The sequence below is a fragment of the Leopardus geoffroyi genome, chromosome X, assembly GCF_018350155.1.
Source record: "Leopardus geoffroyi isolate Oge1 chromosome X, O.geoffroyi_Oge1_pat1.0, whole genome shotgun sequence".
Lineage (NCBI taxonomy): Eukaryota > Metazoa > Chordata > Mammalia > Carnivora > Felidae > Leopardus > Leopardus geoffroyi.
Window position 1 is genome coordinate 82171437 of NC_059343.1, and position 18685 is coordinate 82190121.

The following is an 18685-nucleotide window of genomic DNA, read 5'->3' on the forward strand; positions in this document are numbered from 1 at the left end:
CAAGTTCGTCATGGGCACTTCCCTCAGAACCAGGACAACTTGGTTGTAGCTGAGTTACAAGGAGCCATTTCTAACTCTCAGTCTAGGGGATTCTGTGAAACTGGCTTGAGCCCAATTATCCCAGCATAAGCAAAGCTGTGACTCAGAACTAGAGCCTGCTCTTGGCCTGCCATCCCCTGCCATCCCCCATCCACCCAGAATGGCTCCACCCCAGACCCCCAGAAAGGGTCAGGCAGCTGCTCCAACTATTCCTGTAGGTGGGCCTCAGCATGGAAACAATGTGGAACTGTGGAAAGCCCAGAAGACTCTGTGGGAGATTAATGAGGATAGGAACAGAACACTTTTTGGTAAAAATGAAGTGTTTTCCCTCAGTGCTGAAGAGTGGGGGCCTAGCTTGGGAATGTTAACCTTTCCCCCAGGCAAGTCTGCTGGAAATAGAGAAGAGTGACCACTTCCAGAAGGGGCCCTACCCCACAGACCAGTGGCCCAGGACAGCACAAGTAGGGCACAGGAGTCTCCCTGGCACTGGATCCCTGTAAAGAGCTTCTGAGTTCCATTTTGCCTTCTCCCTCCCCTGCAGAGGTTCAAGGGGATGCCCATAGAAAAATCTATTTCCCCCTAACCTTAGAGTGCAGTGAGAGGCCTGAGGAGGTGGATAATGACTCTCCCTTCACTCCTCTCTGCCTCTCAAAGGTAAGGTAGAGCACCCCCTTGTTTTCATAGTAGGCTCAGATGAATCTTCTGCTGTTCAACTTCCTGATCCTGCCATCCTGTGGCTCTGTCCCCAGGTGTGCCACACACATTCCTCACTGCTTCTGAGGACACTTACTTAGTTAAAGACAAGGCTTATTTCCAAGCCCATCCTTCTGCCAGGCCTTGGGGAAAATAGCTTACCAGAGGTTTGTCACCAAAGTGGTCTGATCCTTTACTCCACCTCAGGGGAGGGGTGGGCCTGGACGCAGTGAGTCCTTTGTGGCTTCCATAGAAAATGAAAATAAATCAAGAGAAACTATCCTCTGCATACCCTTCCTCAACACCATGGAATGTCCAGTTCCACTCCCGCAATCCTTGCCAGCCTGGGAGGGCCTTCCTGGCCCCGGTGTGGTGGGCTCAGATGGGAGTGAGCTGGAATTCCCCAGGGACAAAGCTCTGATTCACCAGCTGAGCCCTGACATAGCCGCCCCCTCTAGATTCCTGGGGGGTCAGTAAACAAACAGGGTGACAGCTCCCACCTCCTGACCTGGCTCAGCTCTGCCAGCCTTCCCTGAGGGAGCCTGCTTAGAGCCTGTCAGGATTCTGCCTGTGGCTCATCAGACACTGATTCTGGAAGCAAGCTGAAGGATAATCATGGAGCTGCCTAATCCTGCAGTGGAGTTCCCAGGCAGCACAGGTAGGGTCAGCTCATGGGAACATAGGGTGACTGACTTCAGAACTTTGCCCTTGAGCCTGGTTGCTCCCTCACTTCCTTTCAGTGTGTGGCTGTGAGCTGTGGTTTTAATGGGATGATTGTTTTCTTAAATTGTTGGAAGAGTCTTGTGTGGGAAGGAAGTATGGTTTGGGGAGAAAGGGAGACTAGAAGAGTCTCATCCACCAACAGAACTATGTTCTTTCTACAAAAGGCAAGCTGGTATACAGGTGGGCAGACAGGTGGGTTTCCCAAGTCTGGGATTGAGCAGCACAGGCTGAGATTTCCTCGTCCATACTCCCCTTCCCTCAATTCCCTTCTGCCATTGGATGGGCAGTCCTGGCAGTATGCTAGAGGTGGCTAACTTATTTAGCACAACCCTCATTCCCCCAAACCTTGTAATTCCCTGCAGTGTGAAGAAGTGATGGGCTCTGAGCTTTAGGGCTCAAGGGAAGCCTTTGGTAGGATCTATGACTGGTCCTCTTGGCTGCTGACTCTGGTCAGCGTCCTTTGGAGATCAGGGTCAAAAATATGGCTTTAGTTTTCTCCCAACCCATGGAAGATGAACAGTACTCTTTAGGACTATTTCCAGGCTTTCCAACTGGTGTAAAATGCATGTGGGGAAGAGGGAGGGGGGCACCAAGGCCTGGATTCATTTGAGAAGTAGGACATCTATTACTGATGTCTTTCCCTGGCTGGTCTACTCTCTCTCCCTGAATCTTTTGAGGCAGCCCCTCAGCTTTCTTTTCTTTTTCAGTGTGGGACACTGAGGTTGAGCCTACAGCTTACCTTGAATGCTGTGTTTCCAGTGTTTGGGCAATTCTGAGCTGCTCTTATCTAAGGAAAATACTTCCAGAATCCCATCTGGGCAATAGTCTTGGCATAATTTACAGTAATAATCCACCCCCAAACATACCCTGGGACATGCGCTTCTCTCTCCTTGTTCACATTTGTCCCATCCTTGGCTTGGTGCAGACCAGGGTGTGGCATACCCTGGGGATTGCAGAATGTCTATGTTTCTGTCCAGGTTAGAGTTGCTGCTACTGCCCCTGCGCCTCCTCAGGATGGTGCTGGAGTTTCCTGCCTAAGCCCAAAGCTATTCAACGGGTCTGTTGGTGCCTCTGGACCCCTCGAACCACGAGCCATGAATCTGTGTTGGAATGAAATAAAAAAAAAGTCTCACAACCTCCGGTAAGGCCTGCCCCCTAGAAACAGGAGCCTTAGGCAAATGGCTGGGGCTGTGTTGGGCTCCTTTTGCTGCTTCAACTTGTCATTCTCCTCTCAGCCTGTGTCAGCTTCATCATCCACTTCTCATCGTCTCATCAGCTTCATCATCTACTTCTCCACTTCCTTCTCTGGACTGTGGAAAGGACCCTGGGTCAGAAGTCAAGAGGCTTGGATTTGAGCCTAAGTTGTTGTTTTTTTTTTTTTTTTTTAATATTTATTTATTTATTTATTTATTTTGAGAGAGAGAGAGAGAGAGAGAGAGAGAGAGAGAGAGAGAATCTCAAGCAGGCTACATGCTGTCAGCACAGAGCTTCACAAGAGGCTCGATCTCATGAAGCTTGAGATTATGACCTGAGCCCATATCAAGAGTCCCATGCTTAACCGACTTAGCCACCCAAGGCCCCCCTGAGCTTCATTTTAAAGTAGTTGTGTCACCTTGGATACGTGGTTTAAGTTATCTGAATTTTACTCTCTCTTTTTTTTTAAAACAAAAACAAAAATGAGTGAAGGAACTTTCCTAACTACTTCACAGTGTTGTAAGGATTCTTATAAGATATGAAAATGCTTTCTGAACTTAAAAGCACTCATGTATAAATGAAGGATATGTGTGCTCCTTCCTCCTCTTCTTCTCATAACTGTCCTTCCTCCATCTCAGTAGATATTATCTGCTCTCTTTCCCATCCTTTTATGCCTTCTACCCCCATCCATTGGTTATCAGCCCACTTATTCCTCCCCAAACTGAAGGCAAATCTGTACGAGCATGAAGGCAATTCCTATATCAGTTGTCCCTCTTCTCCCTACCCTTCTGTATAACCTACCCCCACACTTTTCCTCTCCACTCCCTATTATCAAAGCCCAAACCCCTGGCTTTTGATAGGCTTTGGCTGGAATGAGACAGTGTAGAGAAGTTGAAAGAATGCAGGCTCTGGGGTCAAATAAACCTGAGTTCAAATCATAGCTCTACCAGTGATTTAACTGTGTGACCTTGGGCAAATTACTTAACCTTCTTAGGCAATAGTAGTACCTACCTCATAAGGTCACTGCTCTGAGAATTAGTGGAAGTAGTGACTTAGGTAAGGGTTTGGTCCAGGTAGTAGGGAAGTAATGAATAGTTATTATTGTCAGCTAGGGGGAATGGGCTTGATAGCTGTACCTAGGCTGGCCTCTAGCTTCCTACCACTTGGTCCTCAGCTCATGGTTCATTTGTGGGGGATGGCTTACAGAGATGATTATAGTGTATGCATTTTTCTCCTTCCATATGTCAAATCTCTAGCCTCTGGTGCTGTCATCCTTTGGGACCCTTGGGCTACGTATATTTGTATGTGTCCTCACACAAGTGAACACCCATGTTCAGTCACCTCATTTGCCCTTTCACTTACTGTATCCTCTTCCTACTCAGAGGTCAGGCTCTGAGAAGCCTCTGTTGATGAGTAGTTTGGCATGGTTTGAGTTCCTCAAGGGCAAGAGGGTAACCAGACAGCTGTCACCCCTAATGCCCTTGTTCAGTTTCCTCCCCTTCCCAGCTTGATGCTGGGCAAGCAACTGAATTAGCTGACATCCACACTGTCACACCTCCCCACTCATGGACCTACCCATTGGTTTTAGTACTGTACTCCACGCAAAGGTACATTGGGAACCTCTGTGGATGGGCAAGATGGAGGGCTCTGGGCCTCCTCCTACTTCAACCAGAGCAGCTCCTCTTTAATCTGTTTTATATATATTAAAGTTCTACATAAGTGTTTGGGGAAAAAGTGTTTTGCCACTTAAAAAGAAGGTTGAAAATCACTGGTCTTTTGCATTGTGTGCAGTGCTCGCCTAGAGGCCTTCTCAGACCACAGTGGGAAGCTTCAGCTCCCTCTCCAAGAGATTATTGACTGGCTCAGCCAGAAAGATGAGGAATTGTCAGCTCAGCTGCCCTTGCAAGGGGATGTGGCTCTGGTGCAACAGGAGAAGGAGACACATGCGGTAGGTTTGAACTATGGAGGCTGTGGCGTGTCACCTCTCAGCTGGGAAGGGAGCTTTTCTACAGTGTTCTGACAGATGAGCACCTAACCTCTGCTTAGACATCTGAAGTAACAGGAGGCTGGATACAGTTTTACTGGGTTTTGGATAGCCCGCCACCAGAGTAAGTCAAACCTTTTCTCCCTGGCCCTTTCATCAAATACTGACCTCTCTTAAAATCCTGCCCTGATTTTCAGTGGGGACATGGAAAAATGAACATAATATAATGTTAAGTGAAAAAAAAACATAGGATACAAAAACTATATACAGGTGGATCTCAGTTGTACAAAAACAAATATAGACGTGTGTACATGTATACACACATACGAAAACATAAGAATGAACTAGATCACAAAGCCCCCAATGGTTAACTCTAGGTGATGAAATTAAAGTTCTTTTTAATTTTTCTTCTTCATGCTTTTCTGATGTTTCTAAGATTTCTGTGACATATATTACCTCTTATAATCAGAAATTAACAACAGATATTTCTTAAAAATGAATACAGAATGCAGTAGGAGAAATAATTATGTGACATGGTAGAGGTGTTAGCTAAGACTTCAATGGCAATCACATTGCGATATAAATGTACCAAATAAATATGTTGTATATCTTAAACTTACACAATCTTCTATGTCAATTATATACCAATTTAAAAAGTGGAAACAGAATGGAATACAGTACAGCAAAAAAATAAACTATAACTGAATGCCACAGCATGGATTACTCTTAAAAACAGTATGTTTAGTGAAAAAAAAGCCAGGTAAAAAAAGAGTACATACTGCATAATACCATTTATGCAAAGTGTTCAAAAATGGGCAAGACTAATCAGTGGTATTACAAGTCAGGATACTGGTTACCTAAGGGGAAGGGGTGATATAGTGACCAGAAGGGGCCCTTGAGTATACCTGCTGGGATGCTGGTGGAGTTCTGTTTCTTGATCTCAGTGCTGGTTACAGACATGGAATTACTTTATGGAAATTCACCGAGCTGTACACTTTTGATTTGTGTACGCTTCTCTATATTTCGACAAAAATTTTAATTAAAATTATGATACAAATCCTGCCTGTCTGGTTTTGATTTCTCTAAAGCCCCTTACTGGGGAATTTCTGGGTCTTCCAGAGAACCAAGATTTTCAACACCAAATCCTTACATTTCTCTCTACCTTGTGGCATATACAGACCCATTTCATACTAAATAGATCTCCCTATGTCAGAGTCACTCTTCTGCTTATAGAGAGGACTGCAGCTCTTTATGTCTGGGTAGCCCAAAGATGCATGATAATGCTAAAGGATCAAGTTGCACTAAGGAGAAGAAAGGTTGTCAATTGCAGAATAGAATTTGAAGCAGTTGAAAGACTTTACTTCCCTGTTGACCATGTTGCTAAACTTCATAGGCCTTTATGGAAGATGTCAAGTCTCGGGGCCCTTATATCTACTCTGTTCTGGAGTCAGCTCAGGCCTTCCTGTCCCAGCACCCATTTGAGGAATTAGAGGAGCCTCATTCTGAGAGCAAAGGTGGGTAGTCTTCCTCTCTTTTACCTTCTTCTTGAACTGCTAAACACCTTCCTTCCTTCCCCAAACTCAGTTTCTCAGCTATTATCTAGGAGAATAATTTTCTCTTAGGAGTCCAAAGTTGGGAAGGAGCAAGGTTCACACTGCAAGAAAAAGCAAAGAGAACAAAAGAAAAAAAGAAAGAAAAAGAAAAAAGAAAAAGCAAAGAGAACAGAACCTGGAGCAGGGAAGACCAATGGGTGGCCCAAAGCTGTATGTGACTATGTGGAGCATCATGTGTGGCGTTCTAATGAGACATAAAAAAGAAAAAACAAAAGACTCAAATGCATTGAGCTGACTCTGAATAAAAGTAGTAGTACGTCCTTTAAAAACGTACTCCTTTAAAGAAAAATAAAATAAAATAAAATAAAATAAAAAGTGTACTCCTTTATTCCGACATAGAGAGACATGCAGTGATGTTCTAATCAATGAGACAATAAAAAATCTTTTTTAAATCTAAAAAGTTAGGTGATGACATTTCAGGAGAAAATTTATTATGGGTCTTTATTGTGGTTACTTCTGGCCCCTTTCCTCAGTATAGTAGGCCACTCTAGGTCTAGGTTCAAATAAGGGAGCAGGGTGGGATTCTTGGGGTATCCCAGCAAGCCTTCTTCTCCAGAAGGAGTTCTCAACCTTTCAAGACTCGCTATGAATAGCCTGGAAGGATCCGTTGTTAACTGAGCTCTTTGTTCAAGCTGTTGACTCTCTCCGTTTACTTCCAGCCCCTCAGTAGGAGGCTATTAGTCAATTTACTATCCAATGGGCCTCAGATAGGACAAGTTCAAAAGAAAGCAGGATAGTTCCAATTAACCTGGAGTTTTGGGGGTCTGAATCTACTTCTGAAGGGAGTTCCAGGGGAGGATGAAGAAACCTACAATTTAGGAGCCTAGATAGAAAAGCTGGGAAAGTTCTGCTAACCTCTCCTAGGCATAAAATACTTCCCTTCTTTGGATGGAAGTGGGCAGCAGACACTAATGCAAAATGGCATTCCAGGGTCATGTGCATAGGACTCTGGATGATTTGCCTCACTGTGCCTCTTAAAATATTTTACTCACTGGGGTGCCTAGATGGCTCAGTCGGTTGAGCGTCCAACTTCAGCTCAGGTCATGATCTCACACTCCGTGAGTTTGAGCCCTGTGTCGGGCTCTGTGCTGACAGCTCAGAGGCTGGAGCCCGCTTCAGATTCTGTGTCTCCCTCTCTCTCTTCCCCTCCCCGGCTCATGCTCTGTCTCTCTCTGTCTCAAAAATAAATAAAAACATTTTTTAAAAATTAAAAAAATAAAATATTTTACTCACTGTTTACCTTGCCCATTTTTTTAAGAATATGAAGAAATCCTCTTAGCAGGTGGAAAGTAACAACATGGTCTCTTGACTGTGGTGTTGGATCCATGAACCTACATGTGTGATAAATCACATAGAACTAAATATACACATAGGGGCACATGAACATTTTACAGAGGTATATCTTTGCCTCTGTCTTTTCCATGGCTGCCCCTGCCAGGTTGGCCTGACCTGGCTTCCTGCTTGCTCTTACAGATACTTCTCCCAGACAGCGGATCCAGAACCTTAGCCGCTTTGTGTGGAAGCAGGCAACGGTGGCCAGTGAACTATGGGAGAAGCTGACAGCCCGCTGTGTCGACCAGCACCGCCACATTGAGCACACTCTGGAGCAGCTGTTGGAGATCCAAGGGGCAATGGAGGAATTAAGCAATACTCTGACCCAGGCTGAGGGAGTCCGAGCCACTTGGGAACCCATTGGGGATCTCTTCATTGATTCACTCCCTGAGCACATCCAGGCTCTTAAGGTATACAGGCCCCCTAACCTGGCTAAAGTCCACCCTGAAACCTGACACTCCTCCCAGACCATGTCCCTGCTACTGAAGCTTCATTGTTGTCCCAGGTTGTAACTGAGCCTTTTCCAGTTTATGTGCTGGATTTTGGGGCTGATTTAGCTGGAGTCTCCTCTGTCCTTTTACTGTCTTCTCTTTCCCTGGTGTTTTCTGAGAGTAAAAAATGAAGAGGATAAGGACAGTGGCCCCCCTCACCTTCATCCAAATGGCCTAATAGCAAGCACCTGGATCGTGCTATTGAAACAAAAGTCTGGGTGAAGAAGGAGGAGTTGAGATGAATGACTAATGGTTCCTCTTACCTACTTTCTCTTTGCTGTGGGACTTGGGTCCTGGTTCTATAGCTATTCAAAGAAGAATTCTCCCCTATGAAAGATGGAGTGAAATTGGTGAATGATCTGGCCCATCAACTTGCCATTTCTGATGTACACTTGTCAATGGAGAATTCCCGCGCCCTGGAGCAGATCAATGTTCGGTGGAAACAGCTACAGGTAGAAGAGAAGCCTGGAGTGAGCCAATGGAAAGAGCTTTGATATAACTAGGCTTGGGAGAATCTTCTTCTGGCCAAAAGAAAGTGAAGGGGCATTAAAGTGGGATGGGACCTTCATGGGGAAAGAATAGTAGAGCATTTGGGGCCAGGGAACAGTCTTCTCAACCTCTAAGCTGCAGGAAGTAATTGAAATGAAGATTTGAGAGGGGCCTGTGTAAATGTGGGCATTTAGGGTCAGATAAGAAGTGACTGTGGCCTGTAATTAAGAATGCTCTTCTCTGACCCTTGGGAGTGATGTGGAAGCACTAGGAGTTAGGTGATCATGGAAGGATCTAGAGCCAGAGACGAGTTAGCCTGTGAAGGACTTCACAAAGATTTCTGGAGGTGCCTGGAAATCTCACACTAAATATCTGGAATGAATTCACTCTGCCTCTTTCCATAGGTGTCAGTTGGTGAGAGGCTTAAGCAGCTCCAGGATGCCCACCGGGACTTTGGGCCTGGGTCACAGCATTTCCTCTCCTGTACGTGAGACAAACTAGACTTCACTTAGCAGAACCGCAGATACCTTACAAGAGAGTCTACTCATGTCCCTTGGGGGTCTGGTAGGAGCCCAATATATCTTGGCATCCAAGAGGCAGTAAGGATAAAGCAGTGCAGTATAGTTGAAGAAAGGACAGGGTCTCAAATCAGAGAGACCTGGATCTGAGCCACTGCTCCTTGACTTAATAGCTGTGCAAGCCTGAAGAAAATAGCTTAACCTTTCTGAACATCAATTTTCCCATATGAAAAAAGAAGAGAAAATATTACCTAACTCATAGGGTTATGGGAATATTAAATAACTTGAATTTTTCAACAATATTTATTGAGGACCTAATGTGGGCCAGGTAGTGTTCCAGGCACTGGAGCTACATCAGTGAGAACAAAACAGACAAGTCTTTAGACTTATAGAGCTTCTACACTAGTAAGGGAAGCCAGAACATAAACAAATAAGTAAAATCTGTATAAGGTAAATTGGTGACAAGTGCTGTGGGAAAAAAAATAAAGCAGGGAAGGCATGAAAAGGCAGTGCTGGACTTAATGAGGGAGGCATTGCAATTTTGAATAGGGTAGTCAGGAAAGGCTTCACTGAGAGCTCTCGGAACAGAAACCTCAAGGAGACAAGGGAATGAGCCATGGGGATAATTGAGGGAAGAGCACACCAGGCACAGGGAACAGCAACTTCAAGGGCCTCAAGGCAGGGGCATGCCTGAGGAACAGGAAGGAGGCAGGTGTAGAAGTAATATGGAGAGGAGAAAGCGGGAGATCAAAAAGGGTAGCAGGAGGCCAGAGCACCGAAGGCCTTGTAGGCTATGGTAGGAACTTGGGATTTTACTCTGAATGGAATTGAGAACCTTTGGAGGGGTTTGAGCAGAAGGGCGACGTTGTAATAATCCAGGTGAGGGATTATGGTGACCCAGGTCAGGGTGGTAGCAGTGGAGATGGTGAGGATATACAGATGTGAAAATTAGATATGTACACAAAGCATTTGGCAAAGTATCTGGCTCATAGTAGGAACTCAATAAATGTTAATGGCAGTTAGAACTATTGCTATTAAATAATCACTGGCATGCAGCTATACCTATAGAGGGCTCTTGTATCCAGGGAAACTGCAGTGAGGAGGTTTGCCAGGTGACTTAGCCTCTCAAACATCTGGAAGATAAAGACATGGAGCAGAGAAGGTCATCCTTTTCCAGAATTCCTCACCAGAGAGAAATGGGCAATACCATTCCCCATTGTCCCATAGGACTGAAAAGCTTGGCCTTCTGGGGGAAAGTTTTTGAGTCCCATGAGGAAAGTAGTCCACTTCATATCTCTAGCAGCACTGCAGCTGAATGGATAGAAATGGCAGGCTGACCAGGGAAGAGATCATCAAGGTGGCTGAGGCCATATATTCCTCTTCATGCCCTTGCCACATCATTGACACATGAGGGTATCGGTGACAATTTCTTCTTCCCTTGCCCTAACATCAGCGAGAGAAGTACGTTTATTAGTCTTGCCCCACCTTCAGGGGCTATTAAGAGCTGGTAATGCAAGTCAGACATCCCTGTTTTGGACTTAACCACCTATTTGGGAGGATAGAGCAGGGGAGTCAACAGGAGCCTAAAAAGTATTAGTAGCCAACTTCTTTCTCTTTCTCTTCTTTACCAGCCTCTGTGCAGGTTCCCTGGGAAAGAGCAATTTCACCCAATAAAGTTCCCTACTACATCAAGTGAGTGACCATCTGAATTAGAAGTGGGTCATTCACCTGCCCACCCTCCTCCCTTGCCTATCCTTTTTTTCTCCCTGTCGCTGTTACTCCTTATCTGTTGGGATTCCTCCATCCAGTCCAGTTTTTCCTCCTACTCATCTCAAGAGCTCAAGATTCTGCCTGGGGAAGGGTGCTTTGGGATATTAATGGTCCACCCTCGGATCCTGAAGTTCCTTGCATCCAAACTATCACTGAGTGAAGCGCATATGTGTGTGGGGAGGGTGGGGGGTGGTGTGGACCCCGGTATTATTGATGCTTTTGTTTGTAGCCACCAGGCTCAGACCACTTGCTGGGACCATCCCAAGATGACTGAGTTATACCAAACCCTGGGTAAGAATTCAGAGTTCCTGTATAGGGTGGAGATCTATATAGCTGCCTTTTTCCTGTAAGAACAGAAGGGAATTCCATTCAACAAACAGGTGGGGGTAGAAGGGAGCACCTTGTCATTTACCCAGTGGCCTTTCTTCCTTTCCCCTCTGCACCTCCCCCAACTGGAGGCTCTACATTCCTCCTAGACCATTTTACCATCACATTAGGGAATTATTCTTACAGACCTGCTTTGAAAGACACTGTCCAGGCTATGATGAATATGACTTCCGTGTGCCTTAGTTTTGGCTACTAAGAGATTCACCATTAAGGTTGCAAATTTTATCCATGCTGATGCATGTGAATATAGCTCATTCACTTTCTTTGCTGTAGAGTGTTCCATTTTATATACAACAGCTTCTTCATCCAGTCTACTGTTGATGGACTTTTGGATTGTCTATAGTTTGGAACTAGTAAGGACAGTGCTGCTAACCTCTTGTACATGTCTTCTGGTGCACATGTGCACGTTTTTCAGTCTAAAGGTCTAACATCATTTCAGTGTGTTGTGAACAGACTAGGAAATTTGAAAGTGCAACAGATCCTTTGCAAGAATCATATTCAATATTAATTTTGTTATGTTTTTACTTTATCAAAAATCTAGTAAGGTATTATCTCCTGAAATATTGTGATTCAGTTATTTATACATGCATACACAGGGTGCACATATTGGACGGTGATATCAAATGAATGTCTTACTGTGCATCTTGGTCAATAAATGCTTGAAAATCACTGCTCTAGGATATGTAGCCAGATGTGTTGTGGGATATGTGAATGTTCAATTTTACTAGGTACTGCCAAGTTGTTTTCTGAGGTGGTTGTATCAGTTTATACTTCCACCAGCAGGCCCTTATTTATCCACATCTTTTCTAACACTTTCTGTTTCTTTTCTTTTTTTCTTTTTGCCAATCAAGTGGGTGTAATATGGTATCTTGTGGTTTTAATTTGCATTTCCCTGATCTGAGTGTGCCTCTTTCCATTCTTTGTAGCTGATCTGAACAACATTAAGTTCTCAGCTTACCGCACTGCCATGAAGCTACGCAGAGTCCAGAAGGCGCTGCGTTGTAAGTTTCCATCTCACTTCCCCGCAGCCTTCACCCTACTCCCACTCTTCCTCATCTGCTAGCTGTTTTCCACTTTGATTCCACCTTGGCCAGGGTTGTTGATTGGCTTGTCTCCAAAAGCTGGAGTATGCTGGTTGTGGGCACCTGCTCTTTCCAGGGGCCTTCCATTGTTTCCAAGCCCCAGACTTGTTTCTAAATTAACCCATAACTATCCTCCTCCTTGTCCCTTCCCTGCCCAACATGGATACTCAAGCAACTGTTTTGTGGCAGGAAGTAGTCCAGCCCAAGGTTTGGAGCCATCAGGGGCTTGTGTTCTTTTGCCATCTTGGAGTTAGTTATTGAATGTAGCAGAACTATTGAAGCAAGTGCCAGTGGTTAGGGGACAATGTGGCTATAGATAAAATGTGCTTTCTGGCCTTTCTTAGGAAGACTATCCATTCAGTCTTCCTGGCCCAGGCATGTCTGACTAGGCTGGTTCCATCATTCCAGATAATAGAAAGTCCTCTTGAGGCATGTCACATTTACCCAGACATACCTGAGCCTTCATAACTGGTATCTAGGTTCTCAGAACAAGGTTCATGAACAAACCTGTTTGCTGTTGAAATGTGTGTAAAGACAGAGAAACGTAAAATGAGATTTGACTCCTTGGGAGTTAATACAACAAAGGAGGTGAATTTATTCACATCCTACCATCTTCTTGAAACTGATGCCAAAGAACATATGGGTATATACATGTTTGGGGTTAATTTCCAGGGCCTTTCACTGCCATCTCCCTCTTCAGGATGAGGATCTTGGTGAAGGGCAATCTTGTATCATACTTATAAATGGATGGTCTGGAGATTCAGTCAAATTTGGTGATGCCAGTGGTGTTATCTTCTCATGTAGTCCTAGGAGTTCTACTTTTGGCCACTCTCCCTCTCTTTTCCTTCCCAGTGGACCTGGTAACTTTAACCACAGCCCTGGAGATCTTCAATGAGCATGATCTGCAGGCCAGTGAGCAAGTGATGGATGTGGTAGAGGTCATTCACTGCTTGACGGCCTTATATGAACGGCTGGAGGAAGAAAGAGGCATCCTGGTCAATGTGCCACTCTGTGTGGACATGAGCCTCAACTGGCTCCTCAACGTTTTTGATAGGTAAGGGCCTGTACCCCCCCCCCCCCCCAGAAGCCTCCAGGATGAAATCCAATGGGATATCTGAAGTGGGCATTGTGAGAAGGGGTCACTCACACAGTGGACTTGGACTTAGCTCAACTTGGGGCATGGTTGGCACAGAGCCCTGCTGGGATAAAGTCTGTCAGAGAAATTAATGCCAAGATGTTAACCCTTTACATATATTCATGTTCTCAGTCTCTTCTCTTAAACCTAGTGGTCGCAGTGGAAAGATGCGGGCGTTGTCCTTTAAGACCGGCATTGCATGCCTGTGTGGCACTGAAGTAAAGGAAAAATTGCAATGTGAGTACAACTCCAAAGTCTGAAGTGGAGTTGGGTGGAGGGAGAGGCGTGATAGGAGGAGGAAGGGTGAAAATAAGCAGAAGGTAGGTCTTATGACTCAGCAGAGCACTACTCAGGCTACATTCTAACAGTGGTCCAGGCTAATGCAAAAACCCACAACAGTCAAAGGCTAAGATGGGTCTAAGACCTGTTATTATTTCCAGTGTTACCCCAAGGATTTTGACTTCTTCTGACCTAATATAATTAGTTGACTAAGCTCTGAGTTGGCTTCCTGGGGTATCCAAGGGCCTGACTTCCTAGTGCTATTTTCCTGTGGCCTATCAGGCTCAGCCCTCCCCTAGTCTGAATCTCAAGCCATGTCATACATTCTACTAGAGATGTCCCATGTGATTACATGGGCAGGGCACAAAAATCCCCAGTATCTGGTAGGTGAATAGTATGCATTTCTGTAGTTTTTAACCTCTCTGGTTTATACTACCTTTGCTTTCCCCTCCATCCTCCATCTTCTGTATGGCTTTTTGTACTCTTCTGCAGCAGCAGTGTTAGTTGTCAAGTGCTTAATGTGTGTTGACCGTTGTGCTAAATGTGGTGAGTACAAGGTCCAATCAGACATGGTCCCTGCCTTAGGTTGTTGACAGTCCAGAGGAGGAGATAGAAGTACACAGAAAGCATTTTTGAAAGTGTTAATTAGAATAATCTGAATGGCAAAGGATATGTGCTATATCAGATCACAGAAGATGGATGACAGTGGCCTGGGAAAACTTTAAAGGGAAGGAGACATAGCAAAGCATGTTCATAGCAATGATATTATTTATTTCTCCCAATATTCCTTTGAGAAGGAATGGATACTAATTATTTCTTCTCAATTTTCAAGTGAGGAAACTGCAGCATAGAGAGGTTCATGACTTATCCAAGGTCTTACAAGCTAGACAGTAATGGGCCCAGAACTAAAATCCAGGCCATATGCCTTCCACTTCTGAGTATTTTCTAAGCCATTGGTGATGTATGAGACAGACAAGAACCGCTGAAGGAGCTTTGCTAAGATTGCGGTAGCATGGGGGTAGTTCTCACAGGGCAGATATAGCCCATGTTCGAATATAAGTACCATAGTCTATTGCACACATTAGACTATGTTCTATTAGACCATAGTCAATTAGGTGATCATCTCCTATTTGTGGATGATCCATGTCAGTGTTTGTTTCCATTTGTGTGGAGAGTTGAGAGTTTACTGTAGTGTCAGATGACATGAGCTATGTGAACAGGAGGGGACTCATGATCAGGCACACCTAAACTCCACACCCCTTCATCTTGCTTCTTGAGAATCTGTTTTCCCAGCAGTGCCATATCTGTGTCTGGCACTGGTCTGACATGCAGCCCGCTCTCTGTCTTCATCTCTCCCTCTCTCTCTCTCTCCCTCTGATGCTCTCTCTCTCTTTGTGTCTGTCTTGCTTTTTCTCTCTGAACACAGAGATTGCTCTTTTTATAAATCATGGGCTTCTAGAAGATCAGGGATAGATCTTTAGGTATTCCAGTTTCAAAAGTCATTAGCTAAGTCTATGTACTCTTTCCTTGTCTTCCTTTTCTTCTCCTTTTCCTCACACCATTCTCTGGCATTCCTGCATCGGGGTTGGCCATGACTTATGGTGGGGCCAGCAGACCTCTTCAGCCAAGTAGCCAATTCAGGCAGCCAGTGTGACCAGCGCCACCTCGGTGTCCTGCTTCATGAGGCTATTCAGGTGCCCCGTCAGCTGGGGGAAGTGGCAGCCTTTGGGGGCAGCAACGTGGAGCCCAGTGTCCGTAGTTGCTTCCGTTTTGTGAGTATGGGACTGGGTAGGGATGATGAGAGGGAAGGTGGGAGGAAGGGAGGGAGAACTATGAGTGAGGCTTTCAATCTGAACTACTCAGATGTAAAGGAGTTTCTTCAGAACAACAAAATAGAGGGTTCTCTGGGCTTTTAAGTCCAGAGTCCTACTGGGGAGAGTGCCAGCTCAACTAGGACAGGGCAGTAGGTGGACACCTCTGTAGAATAGGCCATAGGCCAACCCAGGCCTTGCTGGTTCTCCTGTCCCTGTGAGGGGTACCATTCTAGGAACACTTTGGGCCCCACTCATTGCCATTGGGCTTCTTGTTTCTCTAGAGCACTGGGAAGCCAGTCATTGAAGCTTCACAGTTCCTTGAGTGGGTCAACTTGGAGCCCCAATCCATGGTGTGGTTGGCTGTCCTGCATCGGGTCACCATTGCTGAGCAAGTGAAGCATCAGACCAAGTGCTCTATCTGTAGGCAGTGCCCCATCAAGGGCTTCAGGTAAGGAAAGCAATACCTGCTAGAATGATAATGTTAAATAGGCCATGTTACATATAAAATCATATATTATGAAACAATGTACATATTCCATAATTATATAATTACAGCTAATCTATGGTACGCTGTTATATGTTGTTGCAATCCTTTCTACTACTGAATGTTTAACTTTTTAGAAAATCAGAAATGATGAAATATTTTCTTTTCTTTTAGTTTATATTATGAAGTATTCCAGACTGACAAAAAAAAATGTATAGAAAAGTAGGGGGTGGGATGGCGAAACAGCACAGAAAGGGAAGTAGTTTGTTCATTGTCTCCCAGGGAATATTAAGTAGAAATATAAGATCACCTGTGTACCAAATGGTATGCTGGCAAATGGTTCACAACTGACTCCCCAGAAAGCAAAGCAAATAAACAAAAAACAAAACCTAATGTGTAGTATTTGCTAATTTCCATGATGTAAATACTCCCACTGTGGCTGATGTCCAGGTACCCACAAGAGGTTGAGAAGAGATGCATGGTTGTACACTATTTATAGCAGAGATGATAGATTTAAACAACCTCAAGTGCATAGATAATAGGAAAATAATTAGGAGGTGATGGGTTCTGGGTATGTGTTACCTTTGTTTTTAATATCATTTACTTAATTGTGAGTTTAGTAATTTTTTATAATGGTTGTATTTAACAACTGGCTTGGAAAATCCCTGAAATTTTTAACATCCACCACCAAGCTTAAGAAAGAAGGCCTTATTGCAATACATTTGAAGTTTCCCTGGTTACATTCTCCAGGCTTTCATCATAAAATGCTCAATTTTAAAACTTTTTAAAGCCTTAAGGCACTCTCTTTACAACTGCCCTGCTTTTGTAAGCAAATGAGGCACAGACGTGGAATGTGACTTGCCCAGTTTCACCGTTGGTTAGTATAGATCCAGGAATAGACGTTGGATCCTCTTGACTTCTTTAAGTCCAGGCATTTCACCATTGTGCACTACTAGGTCTGGTCTGGGGAGTTCAGCCAGGTTTTGGACCTGGATCTTATGGGCTAGTCAATATTTAGTAATAATAGAGTTATTTTTATAAACAAGTTTTGGAAATAACTTAGCCGACTTGCCCAAGGCTGGTAGAATAAATGGCCTTTGTATTGGAAGTGTAAGTTCTCCAACGTAGGCAGTGGTACCTGTTAGACTGAACCCTTTGGGGCTATTTTTGTTTAGAAAGCTGTTTGAGGGTTGATAGGGGGTGGGGGAGAGGGGAAATGGGCATAGAGGAGGGCACTTGTTGGGATGAGCACTGAGTGTTGTATGGAAACCAATTTGACAACAAATTATATTAAAAAAAAAAGAAAGCTATTTGACATCATGAGCTCTTTACCCCTTCCCACTTGAACCCTTTTAAAAAAGATGGTGAGGAAATGCTATTCCCCACACTTCCTAGGAGTCTGAGCATGTAATTTCATGGAGGTTTGTGGTCTTTAGACTAAGGTTAGTTATCTAGTGAGGATGAAGCCACTGTTATGTATAGGAGGTTGAGTGCATTATGACTCCATGTCCCGCCCCCTTCTAATGTGTGTGTATATATTTGGATGTTAGGGAAATGAGGAGGTCACTATGGTACATTGGATCCTCTGTCCTATCACCTCTCATCTCTCCAAGGTACCGGAGTCTGAAAGAATTTAACGTGGACATCTGCCAGACCTGCTTCTTGACAGGCAGGGCCAGCAAAGGCAACAAGCTGCACTACCCCATCATGGAGTATTACACCCCGGTATGGAGCCTCCGGGCCGGGCAGGAGGGGGAAGCAGTTCTCAGGTTCTAGGCCCTTGATCCACTTTGCCAAGCATGGACTAACTATATTCTGCCCCTCACCCAGTTGCACTCTCTCTGTTTCTCTGTCTCTGTCTCTGTCTCTCTCTTTCTCAAAAAAAAAAAAAAAAAAAAAAAAAAGGCATTCACTATTTTCCTTCAGGGAAAAGTTTCAGGAAAAAATAGAGAGAAAGGAAGTTCCCGGCAACTAGACTTCCATTGCTTACTTTAATTTTTCCTACGTAATTTCCTGAATTGCTCTGTCACCTACTCTTTACCTGCTACTTTGTCATTTCTTCCATACCTTCTAGTCAATACCAAGGTTTGTGCTCAAATTACTCAGTCTCTTGGAGGTTAGAAAGGGTATGTTCTTTACCTGGGTCCCCAGATTCCACTTGGTTTTCATTGGAAACTGTGCCCTTCATTGCCACCTGAGTCCAGGTGGGTCAGCATTCCTGAACTCCACTCATAGAATTTCTCCTGTGCTGTATTCAGGACGCACAGCTCCATGCTTAGCTCCCTGAGCTAACTCTACTCCCCAAACTCCTTTATTCCTTTCTGCCCCATGGATACTCCTGAAGTCCCAAGTATATTGCCATCTCCCCCCACTGCTTTCTCCCACCCTACCACCCCAGTTTTCAACCTGTTTCCCCAGAATCCATCCCTGTAAATCACCATCTTTTCTCCATATTCTGTTGGCACAGAAACATGTGTGACTCAGTGGGAGCGGGGAGCTTGCCCTTTATTTTTATTTTATTATCACTTGAAAATAAACATTATAGGTTTGCACCCTAAGTCAGGCTCTGTGCTGACAGCTCAGAGCCTGGAGCCTGCTTTGGATTCTGTGTCTCCGTCTCTCTCTGCCCCTTCTCCGCTTATGCTCTTTTAAAAATAA

General features: G+C 44.6%; 1 protein-coding gene across 7 annotated transcripts in view; it reads left to right on the forward strand.

Annotated features, from left to right (window-relative positions):
- Positions 1-18685, forward strand: part of DRP2 (dystrophin related protein 2) — a 101301-nt gene that overhangs the window by 72614 nt on the left and 10002 nt on the right. For 3 of the 7 annotated variants that reach the window (XM_045471566.1, XM_045471565.1, XM_045471567.1), the window contains exons 3-16: positions 2433-2596; positions 4441-4597; positions 6027-6147; positions 7720-7988; positions 8375-8521; positions 8963-9041; positions 10708-10768; positions 11076-11137; positions 12160-12234; positions 13168-13369; positions 13602-13687; positions 15344-15501; positions 15825-15991; positions 17641-17752. In XM_045471566.1, coding sequence (XP_045327522.1) covers positions 2433-2596; positions 4441-4597; positions 6027-6147; positions 7720-7988; positions 8375-8521; positions 8963-9041; positions 10708-10768; positions 11076-11137; positions 12160-12234; positions 13168-13369; positions 13602-13687; positions 15344-15501; positions 15825-15991; positions 17641-17752 — 1860 coding nt within the window. Of the gene's footprint in view, positions 1-1265; positions 1391-2432; positions 2597-4440; positions 4598-6026; positions 6148-7719; positions 7989-8374; positions 8522-8962; positions 9042-10707; positions 10769-11075; positions 11138-12159; positions 12235-13167; positions 13370-13601; positions 13688-15343; positions 15502-15824; positions 15992-17640; positions 17753-18685 lie in introns of those variants that run through there. The other 4 variants (XM_045471569.1, XM_045471568.1, XM_045471570.1 and 1 more) reach the window with 4 other exon arrangements.